Consider the following 17078-nt stretch of genomic DNA (forward strand, 5'->3'; position numbering starts at 1 on the left):
GAGCAGTCACAGTCTCTCCAATATGGATGCTGGGCCTCAGGTAGGATGCTGGCCGTATTGGCACATGCATCCACAGCATCAGCACATCCACTGGCAACCCAGAGCATCTTCTAGCTGCTTTATGGAATTGTCTTTGTAGAAACATGTAGTCAAGATACAGAATGCAGGTTAAATATGTAAAATCAAATTAAACTTCCATATATATATAGTACACGTGCCAGTGATTTAGCATGTGGCTCCAGCAGGCTTATCCCTAGCAGCATAACTAAAGGGAGGGGCCTGGAGGTGACCACAGGCATGAGGGTACTGAGACATTACTCTGCCTTCGGCTGTAATCTTGTAGTTTTCGGAGCTGAGCGCATTTCTGCGCTTTGAGAGAGCAGCAGGTGAGATGGATTATGGTATGCAGTGAGTTCACTCGGATATTGTGGAGGACTATTTAATGCTTTATAGGCCAACAGAAGAATTTAAAAATCAGTTTGATATTTAACCAGGAGCCAGTGCAACGCTGAGAGAGTAGGACTAATGTGATGGACTTCTCAAGGCCTAGTTAGGACTCTGGCTCTTGGATTCAAATGCAGCAAGTTGGACTTTCTTCAGGGACTGTTTAGAGCATCCAGTTAAAAGACAGTTACAGTAGTCCAATCTTGATGAGATTGTGGACCAGTTTCTCTGCATCTGATACCGAACATACATGTCTCAGCTTGGCAATATTACATGAAGTTGCAAAGGCAGCATTAGTGACATTGCATATGTGTGTGAAAAATGAAAGATCCAAATCACAACAGACACCTAAACTTTTAGCAGGAGATTCAGGTGTTACTGAAAAGCCATCTAGTGTAATAAGAAGATTCGACCAATTGCTTCTTGCAGTCTTGGATCCAAGAAGTAACACCTCAGTCTTATCAGAATTTAGAAGAAGAAAATTAGACGCCATCCAGTTCTTTATTTCTTGGATGCAGTTGTCAGTTTTGGTAGTAGTATTGACATCATCCAAATGAGAAGATATATATAACTGAGTATCATCTGCATAGCAATGGAAGCTAATACCATGCCTACAAATGCTTGCTAGCCTATATAATGAGAATAACATGGGACCCAATACAGATCCTTATGAGTATTCATTATTTTCAAGTACAAATTGGTAACAATCGTTCAGGTAGGATTTGAACCAGGAGAGTGATTGACCTTTATCTGAGAATATTAAGAGATTTTAAGACTACTTTAGACGGTTTCAGTGCCGTGGTGGGTCTAAGCACGTTAGGTCTTGCAGGGCCTACAGCCATGTAGCCAGGTCAGATAGGAGACAGTAGGAAGCATGAGTGTAGTTCCTCTTAGATGTTCTGCTCCCCTGTGCTGTAGGAGGTGAGTGAGCAGGAGAAGCTGAGGGAGACGGTCCAGAAGGACCACACGCTCCTGAGAAAGAAAGAGGAGAGACTCAGCCAGCTGGAGACGTCACTGGCAGAGGAGGTAACACACACACACACACACACACACGCACGCGTATGCCTGCACCCACACACTTACGTACAAACCCACATTAATACCTACCTGGGCTTTACAATGTTTTTCTCAGCTGTCATGTGATGAAGGCGAGCGGCTGGTGGGAGATCGGAGAGTCTCATTTGATGTCAGAGACTCAGAGACGAGCAGAGACGAGTATGGCCAAGAGGAGACGAGTGAGAGACAAACTCTGAATGCACAACACGCACACACGGGCAGACATTTTGAGAAGGCACTAATTTTGGTTTTCACAAAGTTTACTGCCATAGTTTTTTTTATGGTGGCAATTTGTATTGATTCTAGATTGTGAAGAGTGATTAGATGAATTGCAATTAATTGCAAAGTCATTCCCTGTGATGAAAATGACATTTTACAATACAAAATTACAATACAAAATTATTGCATTATGGCTCCTCCATTTCAGTTAATGGAGATCATTTCAGTGATGATCTCGTTAGCTCAGGAGATAAAAAGTTGATGAGGATAAGACAGCTGACATCAATCCGTCATGCTGATTAGAAGAGAAGACTGGTTGCTTTAAAAGGGTAGTGGTGCGTTTACGTTTTCTCCTGTTAACCATGGTCACCTCCAAGGAAACACGTTCAGTCATCATTGCATCAAAAGGGTTTCACAGGCAAGGACAGTGCGGCTTGTACGATGCACCCCAATCAACCATTTATCCAGTCACTAAGGACTTTGGGGAGAGTGCTTCAAGTTGCATGAAGGAGGCTTCAGGGAGCGTCTCCTACAGGAGTGTCTCCTACAGAGGAGGCAGCTATGAGCCTCCTCACACCATCAAACTCCCAATGTTGCCTAAGCAAAGCACAGCCATGAATAAGAGAAGATATCAAAACATCCTTCCAGAACAACTTCTCCCAACGATTCAGGAGCAGTTTAGCAACAAACAATTATGGACTGTTAATAATTGTACTTCATTATATCACATAAACATTTGACAAAAGGTTCTTAAAAAAATAAACTGAGGAAGCAAACTGTGAAAACTAAAAATTTGCCCACAACTGTAAGCAGCTCTAGAGTCCACTCTGGTCTTGATGGTTCATAGTTGTCTGATGTTTTTATCTCTCTAGCAGTAATACACCCAAACCCTGGTCTTCCTCTCTGTTTCAGCACATGCAGTGCCAGTGAAAGTGCAGCAGTTAGCAGAGTACCTGCAGCAGATCTCTGGCCAGCTGAACACAGTGCTGGGTGCACTGGGATCTCTCACTGGGAGGACCGTCCAGCCCCTCCCTCAGCCACCTCCGTCCTCCTCCTTCCCTCCTGCCCCGTCCTGGGCATGGACACCAAGCCCCGCCTCCTCTTCATTGGCCAATCAGAACAGTTTCTTACACTGTTCTGTCCCAAAAACACACGGGTCTGACCTTCATTTGAACTCCCACTGGAGCAAACTCTTCCCTGGTACGTAGAGACAGACACACCCCAAACATTAGCAGTGATGAGCAGTGGTCACCTCAGTGGGCTGCAGTAACTTTCACTAATGCTTCATTTCTTCATCACTCGTAAAACCTTTAAAATACAAATAGAAAACTTCTGCCTCTCCCTCAAGCACAAACCAGTCACTGCTGGATTTATAGCCTTTTTTGCATAGTTGATGACCTCCATTGATTTTCTGTGCTTGGATAATGCCGATCTTTTCCAGTGCAAGTGTGGTGCAGTGTAGAGACCTGCTTCAGATTAGCTTAAATCTAAACCGCACTACCTGTATTAAGACTGCTCTGATTTTAGGAGTTTCCATGGATACCAGTGCCCGCTATCCCATGAGGGCTACCAGAGCATATAGTGGATACACTCCAGCAAGGTGACTACACACACTTGCACACCTGTGCAGGCTCGCTCACAATCTCTCACTCTCACTCACAGGGTCAGTGCTGCTGTTGATTTTGAAAGGAAAATTGATGAACTCATACAGTGCTTTTCCATTATGTGTGTGTGTGTGTGTGTGTGTGTGTGTGTGTGTGTGTGTGTGTGTGTGTGTGTAGTCTCTCCTCTGAGCTAGATAGCCAGAGGCTGCAGAGACTGATTGAAGACAACAAAAGGTGGCTGGAATCACAACGCAAAGACCCAAATGTGTATCCTTTCACAATCTCTCTCTCCCCCTCAGCTTATACACATGTACGTATCACACACAAACCAGTACGGGAACAGAATGCATCATATTTTCACACACACTCTCTTGCACCCTTGTACTCTCCTGAACCTCTGCCCAGGCCTCTCTTCACACGCTACCCAGCTGCCCCACCCACCAATGGGCTGGTCCAGCTCGGCCTGGACGAGAACAATCAGATCAAGGTCTACCATTACCGAAGAGGCACAACCCACTGATGTCCGTGTATGTCCAGTGCAAACATCAGTGGATAGACAGAATACAAACATGCCATCAGCATGTACACATTACAGGTGATGTTGCTGACAGTCAAGGCAGATTTTGCATAGTACTTTGAAATTCTTTTTTGATAAAAACATTTCTCATCTAATTGAAATTCAGATGGCATATCTAACTGTAATTAGTGATTAAGGTATTTCCGCCTACATAACACATTGCAGTGGTGGATTATACTTATTAAGATGGCGGTGGCAGTGTTGGATGTGGCTAAAACGAGCTGGAACGTCGTCTTTCCTGCAGGTGCTGAACCTGCGCTCTGGCGTGTCCCGCACGGCGGTGGTGTCCTTGAGGGAGTTGTACTCCAGCCTGCAGAAAGGGATGGACCAGGAAATGGAGGCTACAGCTAAGGTCCTCCTCCACAAAGCAGCGGAGTCCAATGGCTTCATCAGGCAGGACATGGACACAGCTCTGGACAGCATGGTGCAGAACTGCACCCCCATTCGGAGCATGAACGCCCTTCTCGCTGGAGGACTCTGGTCAGTTAGCATGCAGTGAGCTTTAAACTGTGGCTTTCAGATAGCAACAACAGTCACAAGAAGCTAACACAGCACTAATTTTGGCTGTTGTTTTTTGCTGCTGTTTTTACCTCTCCAATGTTCTTTCAAAATATTGCCCTGGCCTATATCAATATTTTTAGTTATTTATCCTCTTATATGTTATTTTTATTGCGTTCCATCTCCGCTCTGCTGATCCAAACTGCCCTTCACAATGCTTAAAAAATAGGCTAGTTAGCTAGCTCACAGAGGACATACAAACATTTTCTGTTTAAAAATACACATGTACACTAACTGGTGCAAGCTAAGCAATCGAATAGAATATGATCATTTGATTGTGCACTTAGATCATACATAAGGGTTTTAAGTTTCTTTATAGAAGTTAAAAGTTGTACTGTATACATTGGATGGATTAATAGTTATTACTATTATTATAATAGTTATTTTTTTCCTTCTGTTTTCCTCAAAAGTCATCTGAATGCTGCAGTAAGAAAGTGTACTGCTCGGCACTTGGCTACTTTGGTAGAGAAGATTGGTGCTGGCCGCTTATTGTCTGGGGCGAAAGACATCACACCGCGAATTATTCCTGCAGTCCCCAAGTTGGCACAGGACTCTTCACAAGAAACCAAGTTAGTACTGGGATCAGAACGAGAATTCTACAAAGCTTATTCAGTTTCCCAGATAGTAATATTTTGCTGATTCTTTTAGTCTCCTAGTCTGATACTCTGAAGTCAGCAAATGCTGCTAAATTGTAGAGTAATAGAAGCACTATCGTGTTTTCTAGACACAGACAGCCTTGTAAAATTGTGCTGGTAAGATAAATGGTTGGTGTGCTGTGAGTTACGGGTCCCTCACGGTTCTCTCCTGTTTTGGGGTCTGTTCCTCGTCTCAGGCGCTTGGGCCGGCGTATGCTGCTGTTCCTGTCCTCCCACCATGACTTTGATAAGATGGTGGAAAAGTGCATCCCTGCTAAAGACCTGGCAACCATCAGGGACACTGTCCACACTCTGAAATCCAAGGTAGAGATTCATGTTTGGATACATGATGAGGATTTTTTATCCCATCCACTATGCCCCATGTTAACTCATTAAACAAATGTATGTGTAGACATATATTGTAAACAAATACTCGAGTACAGGGCAGTGTGTGGCACCACACATTGTATTTACAGTAGGGCATGCACAGTGTAGTTCCAGACCCAGTAGTAAAAGGACAGAGCATGGTTCAAAATGAACCGGCTTGAATTTCAAATACATTTATCAAAAAACTATTCTTTCAGAAAGTCATTCCACTGATATGCTAAGAGATGCCAGAGATAAAAAAGATAAAAGATTTACCAGAAATACTATAATTCCTATATTAATTAATAATATTTATAATATTGATAATAATCATTCCAGAGAGTTACCATAGTTACCAAATACTGTCACTTTATTTGAATGAAATCTTTCTAGGTTAAGAAAATGCTTCTGTAATAACCCAGTGCTGTCCAGGGTTGATTTATTTATCATTGTTCCTTTTAAATGTCCTTTTTATAGAGCTGGTTAGGGAACTTTACCCCTGCAAGCCACAACTGGTTGAGCAGAAGATGCTTCCTCTGCTCTGGTACCTCCTGGGGACCTCCAGCAACAGTGGTACGGTCCACGGGAGGGGTGGAAGCGTGAGAGGGGCCACTGTCCACCTATGCCAAGCCCTTCATGCTCACATGGGCCCCGCGCTGCTGGACTGCGCTGGTTACCAACCTTCCAATATCCGCAAGAGCCTAAGAGAGATTGTGAAGAACCTCCCGACCACATGAGAGCTGCCAGCCAGACCTCCAGACCAAAATAAAGCCCAACATGGATTCTACTTGAGGATGGAGATGTTTGTGCATTTCTTACTGTGCCTGCACTCTAAATGAAAGAGAGAGGAAGAAAGTCAAACGTTTTTAACATTTTGAATTAGCAGAAAGCTAAATCCTTAAACTCAAAAGTCCTTTTAAATAAGGAGCACAGATTTTAGTGAATCACATCAGGTTTAACACACCTAGGAGCTCTGCTCTTTTTGCACTTTTGATAACTGTTGTCATGGTGACTATAGATATATATTGTTCTATGATTGTTATTTTCTGTTGACATATCCTGAGGTAACTGTGCAGAATGTAATTTATCACATACACAAGAAACAAGGGTCTGGGGGGTATTCCACAAAGCGAGCTAACTCAGTAAGCCGGGCTTTTTAAGACAAGCCTGGCTCATTTTGCTCAAATTCGGTTCCACGAAAGAGGCTAGACTTGAGCCTCGCTCAGTTACTACAGCAACATATACGTTTGAACTAACCTGCTCTGTACCAGGCTAGAGTTGAGGCTTAGCTTAGCGGGACCGCTTCTATTGGCTGAGCAGTGTGATGTCAGTCTCGCCATCCGGGAAACTGAATTGAGGAACAAGGTTCCACTGCAGTTCTATCCATTAAATTGCTGTGGATGTAGCATATAATATCATATCTTTATACATTTAATTGAGTACTGTAATTATTACTTTGGAATGATTGCAGGTTATTATCAAAATTTAATAATTATATTTCCAAATGCAATATATATTTCGATCTTAAGAGTACATATTCATTGTTAATCAGTGAGGTTTCTGTACATTTTAATGTATTGGTTTAATCTTCACAAATTCAGGTCAGTGTAAAATGGAATACAGTGTCTAATCGCAGTTATGGTGCAGAAACATACATTAGTATAAACTCTATATCACAAAAAATACAATTCTTTGTACCTGAGTATTAATAATTATTTAATTATTAATACTGAGTAATTTAGGTGGATACTTTTAGGTATATATTTATCCCCATACTTCCTCTTTTGTGTTCAAATTACAAGCAAATCATATCACTCTGCAATTTATATATGTTCAGTATAAATAATGTAAATGTGTGGTTAACTTAATGGTGCAAAAAGGAAATGGACACAGACAACTACCTTACCAAGATTTTCATACAGGTGATACAAATAATCCAAAATGTAGGCTATAAAAGAGCAGCTAACAGTGAAGGCTGAAGGCTGATTGACCATGGCATGCCCATTTGTAGAGAATCCAGTAGATGAGGGAGCGTGTATAGTGTGCAGAGCATTCATGCTACCAGCACCAAGGTCATTCCAGGACAGGACAGATCCACTGGGTTTTCCAGATGACTACTTATTTGTTCAGAAGACACAGTATTATATATCTTTGTAAATTACTGGGGCCATATATTGAGAAGACCACTAGACGTTGTAAAGCTCTTACCAAACCCCAAACGGTCTGTATCACTTTGCGCTTCTTTGCCAGTCATGCATTTCTGTACAGTGTTGGGGATGCATAACATCTTAGTAAGGCAACGGTCTGCCGCGAAATTCGAAAGGTTTACCTTGCGCTTAAGCGTTTCCTTAATATATTCATCAAATTCCCTGGTCACAGAGGCATCCTTCCCATCCTTTTCAGAACAGCTGGCATGTATTCATGAGAAGTAGTGTTGGTTTGATCAGTAACTTGGAGTCAATCAATCAATCAATCAAATTTTATTTATATAGCGCTTTTTACAACAGTTGTTGTCACAAAGCAGCTTTACAAGTGCCGAGTCCTAGCCCCCAGAGAGCAAGCCAAGGGCGACAGTGGCAAGGAAAAACTCCCTAGTTTTTTTGCATGAGGAAGAAACCTTGAGAGGAACCAAGACTCAGGGGGGGAACCCATCCTCCTCTGGCCGACACCGGTCACCATGACAACAACAACAATTTAGACAGAAAGAAAATAAAGAAAAGGAAAAGATGTAGTAATGTCCATCATGGTGTAGGTTTATCCGGTCAGGCAGTAGGGGGCTGGCACTGGAGTTAAATGTATATGACTTTAACAGATGCTCTTATCCAGAGCACTTACCAAAGTGCTTTGTATTCATCTTAATCAACTATTTCATGCTAAAATTCATTCAATTCAAAACGCATTGAATTCTCTAGGATTTTCAAATGTCATTGGTGCTATAGACTGTACTCACATCTGGATAAAGGCTCCATCTGTACCCATGGAGGCAGACTATGTGAACCAAAAAATTATTTCACAGCATCAATGTACAGGTACATGCAAGTTTTGCCTACCCAACAGAAAATGTAAAGCATGTCAGTTCATGGGTTTGAACAACTTTCACCCTTTGTCACTTTTTCCATTGTTCTAAATGGTTTGCACCAGCCAATTTCTATTCTCCAACATTGAGGTAAAATGGCCCGGCTCGGTGCACAATATTTCGTGCCTCCTCATTGGCACAGAGTTTTGCCCAAGGTAAGAACACTCCAACCACACAAAATAGTGCAGATTTGGCCTCAGTGTTTAACTCTTCTCCTTATAATTGTAGGTGCTTTTCCTGGCTTATTGCTTAGGGATAGGGGTTACCCCTGCCAACCTTTTCTCCTTACCCCATATGCAGACCCTACAACAGATGCAGAGAGGAGGTTCAATCGTGCACATTCTAAGACAAGGGCATGCAGTGAGATGGCATTTGGACAGTTAAAGAGCAGATTTAACTGCTTGCGCCATCTCAGAGTCACCCCTGAGAGAGCCTGTGATATCGTAGCACCCTGTGCAGTTTTGCACAATGTGGCAATACTGCAAAAAGAAGAAATGCCAAGAGTGCAGTTGGAGCAATGGGAAGATGACATTTTAATTGCAGACCACATGGATGGTAGAGCTATGAGGGACATGTATGCAAACACTTACTTTGGTTAAGGGAATATTTTGTTTGCATTTGTTCATTAACACTATTGACATAAAACAAGACGGCTTTTTTTTTGGAAAGAGAAATTTATTAATAGTCTTGCTGAGCCTGTGGACAGAAGAAACTTTGATTTACTTATCTTGCAAAAACAAGCATATTAAAGTGAGACCTTTTTGCAAATACTCACATTTTTCTCCATTTTCTTTATTTCAAGCTCCAACTTCCATATTTTTAGTTTTTTGTATTGCAGATCTGCTTTTTTACATTCTATATCTTGGAGCAAGAACCTTTTGTAGATCTCACTAATCTCAGATTCCTTTAAGACTGAAGTATAGTCAAGATTGAGAAGTATTTATTCATGTTGAACTGCATAACTACTACTCACGTGTTCTCTTGCAGAGGTGTGAGCTCTGGACATGGAGGCCTGAGGGTCTTCTCTCTGTTCTTCCATTTCCTTTAAATACAACACAAATCATGAGATCACACAGCACATTAACAGACAGATACATAGACACACACGCCTTACAGAACAGGCAGACACTGTGTCCTCATTCTCCTGTACCATCCTGGATGGTCCGGCAATCTCCCCCTGCAAACAACAAATTAAGACACATAAATGTTAACGATCCTCAGGGTTCAGTCATAAGAAATAGGCTGGTTTATGGTACTCACATCATTGTCAAATACAGGAGGGTCTAAAAGAGTCCGCACACCCCCCACCACTGTAGTCATCAAGAATACAATAATACTATGATGTAGCCTGTAAGAACAAACATGTAAAATCTGAGAAACAACTGAACCTACCTTTAACATAAGGCTGTGTATCATGAGGACAGACAGGATCAGATGATGTTCCTCCTTCAATTCCCACAATGATGGGGTGTCCGCTGTTTTGCTCTAAAGCAAGGTCTTCTGCAGGAGTGAGGGCTGCTACAGGAGGCCCACCACCAGCAGCAGCAGTAGCAGTTTTCTTTCTGGTTGCTAAAATATTTTATATAGTTATTTAATATGGTGTTTTACCTTTTCCTGCACATTGGACTAATCAACTGTACTTACCATTCTGGAGTATATTTTTATATTTCACCTTGACCTGCTGCCACGTTCTCTTAACCCTGCTCATGTTACTTTTAAATCAGGAAATTATTAACATTATTAATTTACTATAACACTTTTAAAATGCCAATGAATAGATTAAATTACACTACCGTTCAAAAGTTTGGGGTCACTTAGAAATGTTCTTATTTTTGAAAGAAAAGCAGTTTTTTTTTTTTCAATTTAGCTAACATTAAATGCATCAAAAATACACTATACATTATTAATGTGGTAAATGACTATTCTAGCTGTAAACATCTGGTTTTTAATGCAATATCTACATAGATGTATGGAGACCCATTTCCAACAACCATCACTCCAGTGTTCTAATGGTACATTGTGTTTGCTAACTCTGTAAGGAGGCTATTGGATATTTAGAAAACCCTTGAAAACCCTTGTGCAAGTAGGTTAGCACAGCTGAAAACAGTTTTGCTGATTAGAGAAGCTATAAAACTGACCTTCTTTTGAGCTAGTTGAGAATCTGGAGCATTACAATTGTTGGTTCGATTAAAATCACAAAATGGCCAAGAAACTGAAGATTTCCTACAATGGTGTGTACTACTCCCTTCAGAGGAGAGCACAGACAGGCTCTAACCAGAGTAGAAGGAGAAGTGGAAGGCCCCACTGCACAATTGAGCAAGAAGACAAGTACATTAGAGTCTCCAGTTTGAGAAATCGACACCTCACAGGTCCTCAACTGGCAGCTTCATTAAATAGTACCCGCAAAACGCCAGTGTCAATGTCTACAGTGAAGAGGCGACTCCGGGATGCTGGCCTTCAGGGCAGAGTGGCAAAGAAAAAGCCATATCTGGCTAATAAAAGAAAAAGATTAATATGGGCAAAAGAACACAGACATTGGACAGAGGAAGATTGGAAAAAAGTGTTATGGACAGATGAATCAAAGTTTGAGGTGTTTGGATCACACAGACGAACATTTGTGAGACGCAGAACAACTGAAAAGATGCTGGAAGAGTGCCTGACACCATCTGTCAAACATGGTGGAGGTAATGTGATGGTCTGGGGTTGCTTTGGTGCTGGTAAAGTGGCAGATTTGAACAAGGTAAAAGGGATTTTGAATAAGGAAGGCTATCACTCCATTTTGCAACACCATGCCATACCCTGTGGACAGCACTTGATTGGAGCCAATTTCATCCTGCAACAGGACAATGACCCAAAGCACACCTCCAAATTATGCACAAACTATTTAGAGAAGAAGCAGGCAGCTGGTGTTTTATCGGTAATGGAGTGGCCAGCGCAGTCACCAGATCTCAACCCCATTGAGCTGTTGTGGGAGCAGCTTGACCGTATGGTACGAAAAAAGTGCCCATTAACCCAATCAAACTTGTGGGAGCGGCTTCTGGAAGCATGGGGTGAAATTTCTCCAGATTACCTCAGCAAATTAACAGCTAAAATGCCAAAGGTCTGCAATGCTGTAATTGCTGCTAAGGGAGCATTCTTTGACGAAAGCAAAGTTTAAAGTAGAAAATTATTTCAAATAAAAAAAAAAAAAAATTATTTCTACCTTGTCAATGTCTGGACTATATTTCTATTCATTTTGCAACTCATTTAATAAATAAAAGTATGAGATTTCAGGGAAAACACAAAATTGTCTAGGTGACCCCAAACTTTTGAACGGTAGTGTATATGCTCACCCATTTAATCTGTCTGCAATATTATGCCAAGCAGCTTCTCTGGCTTTATTAATACAGGATGTGTTGCCTTTCTTCATAATAACGTGTTTATATTCCTCATAAAGACGTATGAGTAGCTCCTGTTCAGCAGAAGGAAAAAAAAGCTGCTCGTTTCTTCAGCTCTTTCGACATTTTCTTGTCTTTTCGAATATCGATTAGTGAGGCTGTGTAAATACTGTGTGCACGCGCATGTTCGCCGATTACAAAAGCCTGGCTTGAATTAGTGGAAATAGGTTGCATCTGGATTTCGTTAGTGGAACGGAACTAGACGGAAGTGAACTGTTTGGCTAACTCAAGCGAGGCTCACTCTAATAAGCGCCGCTTTCATAAGCTCGCTTCGTGGAATAGCCCCCTGGTCAGCTAACGAGCTATCCAAACGCTAACGCAAATCATCCAGGATAATCCAGTCACATAAGAGGAAATATAATTAACTATACTGATAGGCTACCAAAAAAGTAGGCGTGTCCCGCGTGTCTTTGCTCCCCACCGCAAACTTCAAGGCAACCAATTAACCCTAATAAGTTCAATCTACTTAAAAAACAGAGGTAACTCGTTGCCTCAAAAAAATTAAGTAATGGCTTCTGTCAAAACTAATATAATTGAGTTGTATGGATACAATTCATACTTATATGATTTAAATAGAGTGAACTAATCAAAAGTTGAAATTACTAAATTTACTCAATTTAAAATTACTCAGTTGCTTTTACTTGTTAATTTAACTTTTGTTGTGATTTTGGATTTGGATCCTTTTGCTTAGCACTAGCATTAGCAACAATATATTTTGCTTACCCTTTAAACATAATATAGGAATTAAATGTAACTATTGTTTTAAATGTGTCCGAGCTGTGAACCCGAGAGAGGGGCCTTAGGAAATCATGATGCGTAAGGAGTTTAAACGAGAAGGTGATTGCTCAAGCAGAAGTGGTGAACTAATAATGCTGACATGGGTGAAACATGAATGTATGACATCCTGATGTATGGTGACCTCGGGTCAAGCAGACAGTCCAGAGACAGGAACCATATGTATAAGAGATGTTAGGTTTGGAGACAAAGAGAGAAGACTTGTTTGTTCGAACAACAATACCATGTAAGGCATAGAAGCAGATCTGTGAGTTTGGGGCGTGGAGAAATCGTATATAAAGACGGCATGTACAAACACTTGTTGGGTCTCTCTGATGTTAGAATGTGAGTTTTAATAAAGGCATTTTTGCTATTGCTATAATTTTGGTATGTGGTTCCTGCTACAGTATTAATCACTACACAGTTACAAATAACTTAAGAGATACTTATGAGATTTTTTATTATTAATACTTAATTGTTATAATTATTGTAAATGAACTTCACTGACAACACTGGTTTCATAGATATGAACTTGTTTATTATCATTTGGCATCAAATAACATTTTAAACCATTACTGCTTTCAGTCAAAAGCAAAACAGTGTGCTTCATACAAAAGATCAAGTGAATGACAAGACATAGGCTATAACGTGACATGAACAGAGATTCCTCAAATCAGTGCTTTTAAGCAATAAAGTTATTTTTGAGCAATAAAATGCTTGCCTTGCGCAACATAAAATTAGAGAGAGAGAGAGAGAGAGAGAGGAAGCATTTTCATTTATTTACTTCAAACAAGCTAAAATAAACACCAACTTTACATCCTGCTGGTAGTGAGTGTATTTCTAACTAAAATTTCTGCTAAATTCTAAGAAATCCTTTAGTTTTTTTACGACTGCTAACATGCGTTTCCCAATACTTGAGATACATTTTTAAAACTCTAAACACAGCAACACATTTACTGAATGCTAACGTTAGCAGCAAGCTAGCATTATCAGCAATCTATCCAAATTAATACATTGCTAACACATGTATAAAACAGTTCGTTCCTGCCACACAATCTAATTGGTTAAGAACTGCTCTAACCGATCAGATATTTCACCATAACGCCACAGCTGTGATGAAGAATACAATAGTCGTCTTTATTTCGTGTCTGCATTATCACACACTGTTAACCCTAATAAGTCCAATCTACATTAAAAAACAGAGGTATTGAGTTGTATGGATACAATTCATACTTATATGATTTAAATAGAGTGAACTAATTAAAAGTTGAAATTACTCAATTTAAAATTACTCAGTTGCTTTTACTTGTTAATTTAACTACACAATTACAAATAACTTAAACTATTAAGAAAGAACTGCTTACAGTTAATACATCAAGTTTTTAATACTTTTACTTGTGAGATTTTTTATTATTAATACTTAATTGTTATAATTATTGTAAATGAACTTCACTGACAAAACTGGTTTCATAGATATGAACTTGTTTATTATCATTTGGCATCAAATAACATTTTAAACCATTACTGCTTTCAGTCAAAAGCAAAACAGTGTGCTTCATACAAAAGATCAAGTGAATGACAAGACATAGGCTATAACGTGACATGAACAGAGATTCTATAATAAAGTTATTTTTGAGCAATAAAATGCTTGCTAACGTTAGCAGCAAGCTAGCATTATCAGCAATCTCTCCAAATTAATACATTGCTAACACATCTATAAAAGAGTTAGTTCCTGCCACACAATCTAATTGGTTAAGAACTGCTCTAACCGATCAGATATTTCACCATAACGCCACAGCTGTGATGAAGAATACAATAGTCGTTTTTATTTCGTGTCTGCATTATCACACACTGTTAAATCACTCACTGCTTCTCCAAGTCACGTGTTTGCCAAAAGTTTAATAGACACGAATTAGTTCGGCGCCCCACACACAGGACGTATACGGTGTACATGTAATGTCACAGAAATTCAGTGGATAGAATTATTAGTAGGAAGTATCATGTATTGATTTTTTATTGCAAAGGCCCTAATGGAGAAAATACCTTTATATATTTCTAATCTACTTCCATTTCAATCTAATTTATCTTATTTATATAATACAAAATCACAAAATAAGTTGCTCTTAGATAGCCCATTAGAAAGAACAGAGTTGGTCATGGTGAGCGGTGTCGGCCAGAGGAGGATGGGTTCCCCCCCTGAGTCTTGGTTCCTCTCAAGGTTTCTTCCTCATGCAAAAAACTAGGGAGTTTTTCCTTGCCACTGTCGCCTTTGGCTTGCTCACTGGGGGCTAGGACTCGGCACTTGTAAAGCTGCTTTGTGACAACAACTGTTGTAAAAAGTGCTATATAAATAAAATTTGATTGATTGATTGATTGAGTTGGGGAAAATGGCTTTTTCATTGTATGCGCCTTATGTTTGGAATGAGCGTCAAGCTGTCTTAAACCTAGGCTTCTTACCCTCTCTGAAATTGTGTTGTGTATAGAAGTATTGTATGTCATTGTGTATAATTGTTTTGTTCTGCAAATATTGGCCAGGACTCCCTGGGAGAAGAGTTATTGTAACTCAGTGAGATTCCTCCTGGTTGAATAAATGTTAAATAAAAATAAATATATAAAACAGATGATGCATCTGAAATAAACATAATTTAAAAACAAAATACTAAAATAGGCTAAAACAAACAAAAATGGACTAACAAACAAGCAAAAAAGCCCAGACACTGCAGTATTGAAATTCTGTAATAAAGTCATTTTTTTCAGGTAAGAAGAGCCTGCTGAGGGGTAGTTCAAAGTCAAAGTCTACTTTATTGTCAAATCTGTGATACGTGCGGGACATACACAGGATTGAAATTACGTTACTCTCAGACTCCATAGTGCAGCGGTAAACATTTACTTAAAATTAACATTAACTAAAACAGTAAAAAAAGGAATAGTACAATAGTAACGGTAAGTACAATAGTAAAGATAAAAAATATAGCTGAGTTGTTTATATATATAATAAAATAAATAGAGGTCTCTGAAATTTACATTCAAGTAAGTGGCGTATGCAGCAGTAAGTAAACATACTGTATGTGCAAAGTGAATGTATGAGGAATCTGGTGTAATTACGATTAAAGTGAACGTATGCAATGAATTAGAAATATAATGTGCAAATGTAACAGGAGTGCAAATTGAAGAAAGAGCAGGGAGTGAGTTGATCCTCCTGACTGGTGGACTGGTGCCAGGGGGATCTGCCTCCTGAACTGTCATGAGATCACAACAGATCCTGGACCTGTAGGAGGAGCCAAGACACAAAATGGCAGTGAGATATCAATACTCCCAGCTGAACTACTCTCTGGACTACACCTGGTTGCAGCATGTGGATAAGACAACAGGGCGAAGATAAGATTTTCTATGGGGCAGTGTGAAGTGTGACGGCAGCTGCAGCGTGAGAAGGCAAACTGCTCTACAGACGCTCTACCTGGCTCAGAGAGGCTGAAACTTGGAGGACGCGGCTCTGTGTCTCTCGGCGCCGGGCAGGGCTGCTCTGGCAGAAGGCACAACCGAGGTCTTTTTGGACCATCCCGGAGGCCGCGGCGCTCGATTCTATAAGGAGATGCGAGACAGTGATCAACGACTGCGACCTGTCGACAGAGCCGGAGGGGAGGGAGAGGCAGAGCGCGTGGGACTCACCCGGTGGGATGACCATGGCCAGCGACTTGGGCAGGGTGGCGGCGTTTTCCACAAAGGTGGGCAGGCGCCTGGGGCTGAGCGGGCTGCAGGTGTCCGAGTCCCCCACGGTCACACAGCTGTTGACGTCCACCCGCTTGTTCACGCCGCAGCTAGGGAGGAGTGTTTAAATCCACAAAGTGAGCAAACAGAAGGGTGACCGTTTCAACACAGAGCAAACACAGAGCTCAGAGGCACAGGAGGCGGAGCAAAGGAGTTCGTGGGGAGGGCACCTGGTGGGCAGGATCTTGGCATTGTCCTTGCCCTCGGTGTCGCTGGAGATGGTGATTATTCTGACAGCGGGGTGGAGTGTGTCCGAGATGACGATGGGCTGAGATGGGTGCGTGGCAGAGGACACACACACAACCAACAAACAGGTCACATGTACTTAATGGCAAGACCCTTCAAACATAGCTGAAAAGCACATTTCCGGTGAGTAATTTCTTATCTGAACACCTGCAGTGTTTAATGTGAGCTGTAGGTTTGGGGATACTGGTGCAACACACGACAAGCTTGTGCTGGCAGGCCCACCTAGCTGTGTTGGTCGGGCTGGCTGCTGAAGGTGACTGGAAGGTTGGAGTTGGTGCTGGCCCCCGCCCCCAGCCCCGCCCCCAGCCACGCCCCCAC

The 17078-nt window shown here is 41.0% G+C and overlaps 2 protein-coding genes across 2 annotated transcripts in view; both read left to right on the plus strand.

The window, feature by feature from the left end:
* Window positions 1–2022, plus strand: part of LOC143485486 (uncharacterized) — an 11122-nt gene extending 9100 nt beyond the window's left edge. The window contains exons 11-13 of the mRNA XM_076984933.1: window positions 1363–1470; window positions 1577–1679; window positions 1928–2022. Of these exons, the coding sequence (XP_076841048.1) occupies window positions 1363–1470; window positions 1577–1679; window positions 1928–2022 (306 nt within the window). The remainder of the gene's footprint in view (window positions 1–1362; window positions 1471–1576; window positions 1680–1927) is intronic.
* Window positions 2023–3734: 1712 nt separating this feature from the next.
* On the plus strand, window positions 3735–15308 carry LOC143485487 (TOG array regulator of axonemal microtubules protein 1-like). The gene is made up of 6 exons (XM_076984934.1): window positions 3735–3918; window positions 4145–4380; window positions 4869–5027; window positions 5291–5417; window positions 5937–6032; window positions 15282–15308. The coding sequence occupies exons 1-6, from the start codon at window positions 3904–3906 to the stop codon at window positions 15306–15308; spliced, it is 660 nt and encodes a 219-aa protein (XP_076841049.1). The 5' UTR covers window positions 3735–3903.
* Window positions 15309–17078: the final 1770 nt, after the last annotated feature.

This window comes from Brachyhypopomus gauderio, unplaced genomic scaffold, assembly GCF_052324685.1.
Source record: "Brachyhypopomus gauderio isolate BG-103 unplaced genomic scaffold, BGAUD_0.2 sc34, whole genome shotgun sequence".
In the NCBI taxonomy this organism is placed as follows: domain Eukaryota; kingdom Metazoa; phylum Chordata; class Actinopteri; order Gymnotiformes; family Hypopomidae; genus Brachyhypopomus; species Brachyhypopomus gauderio.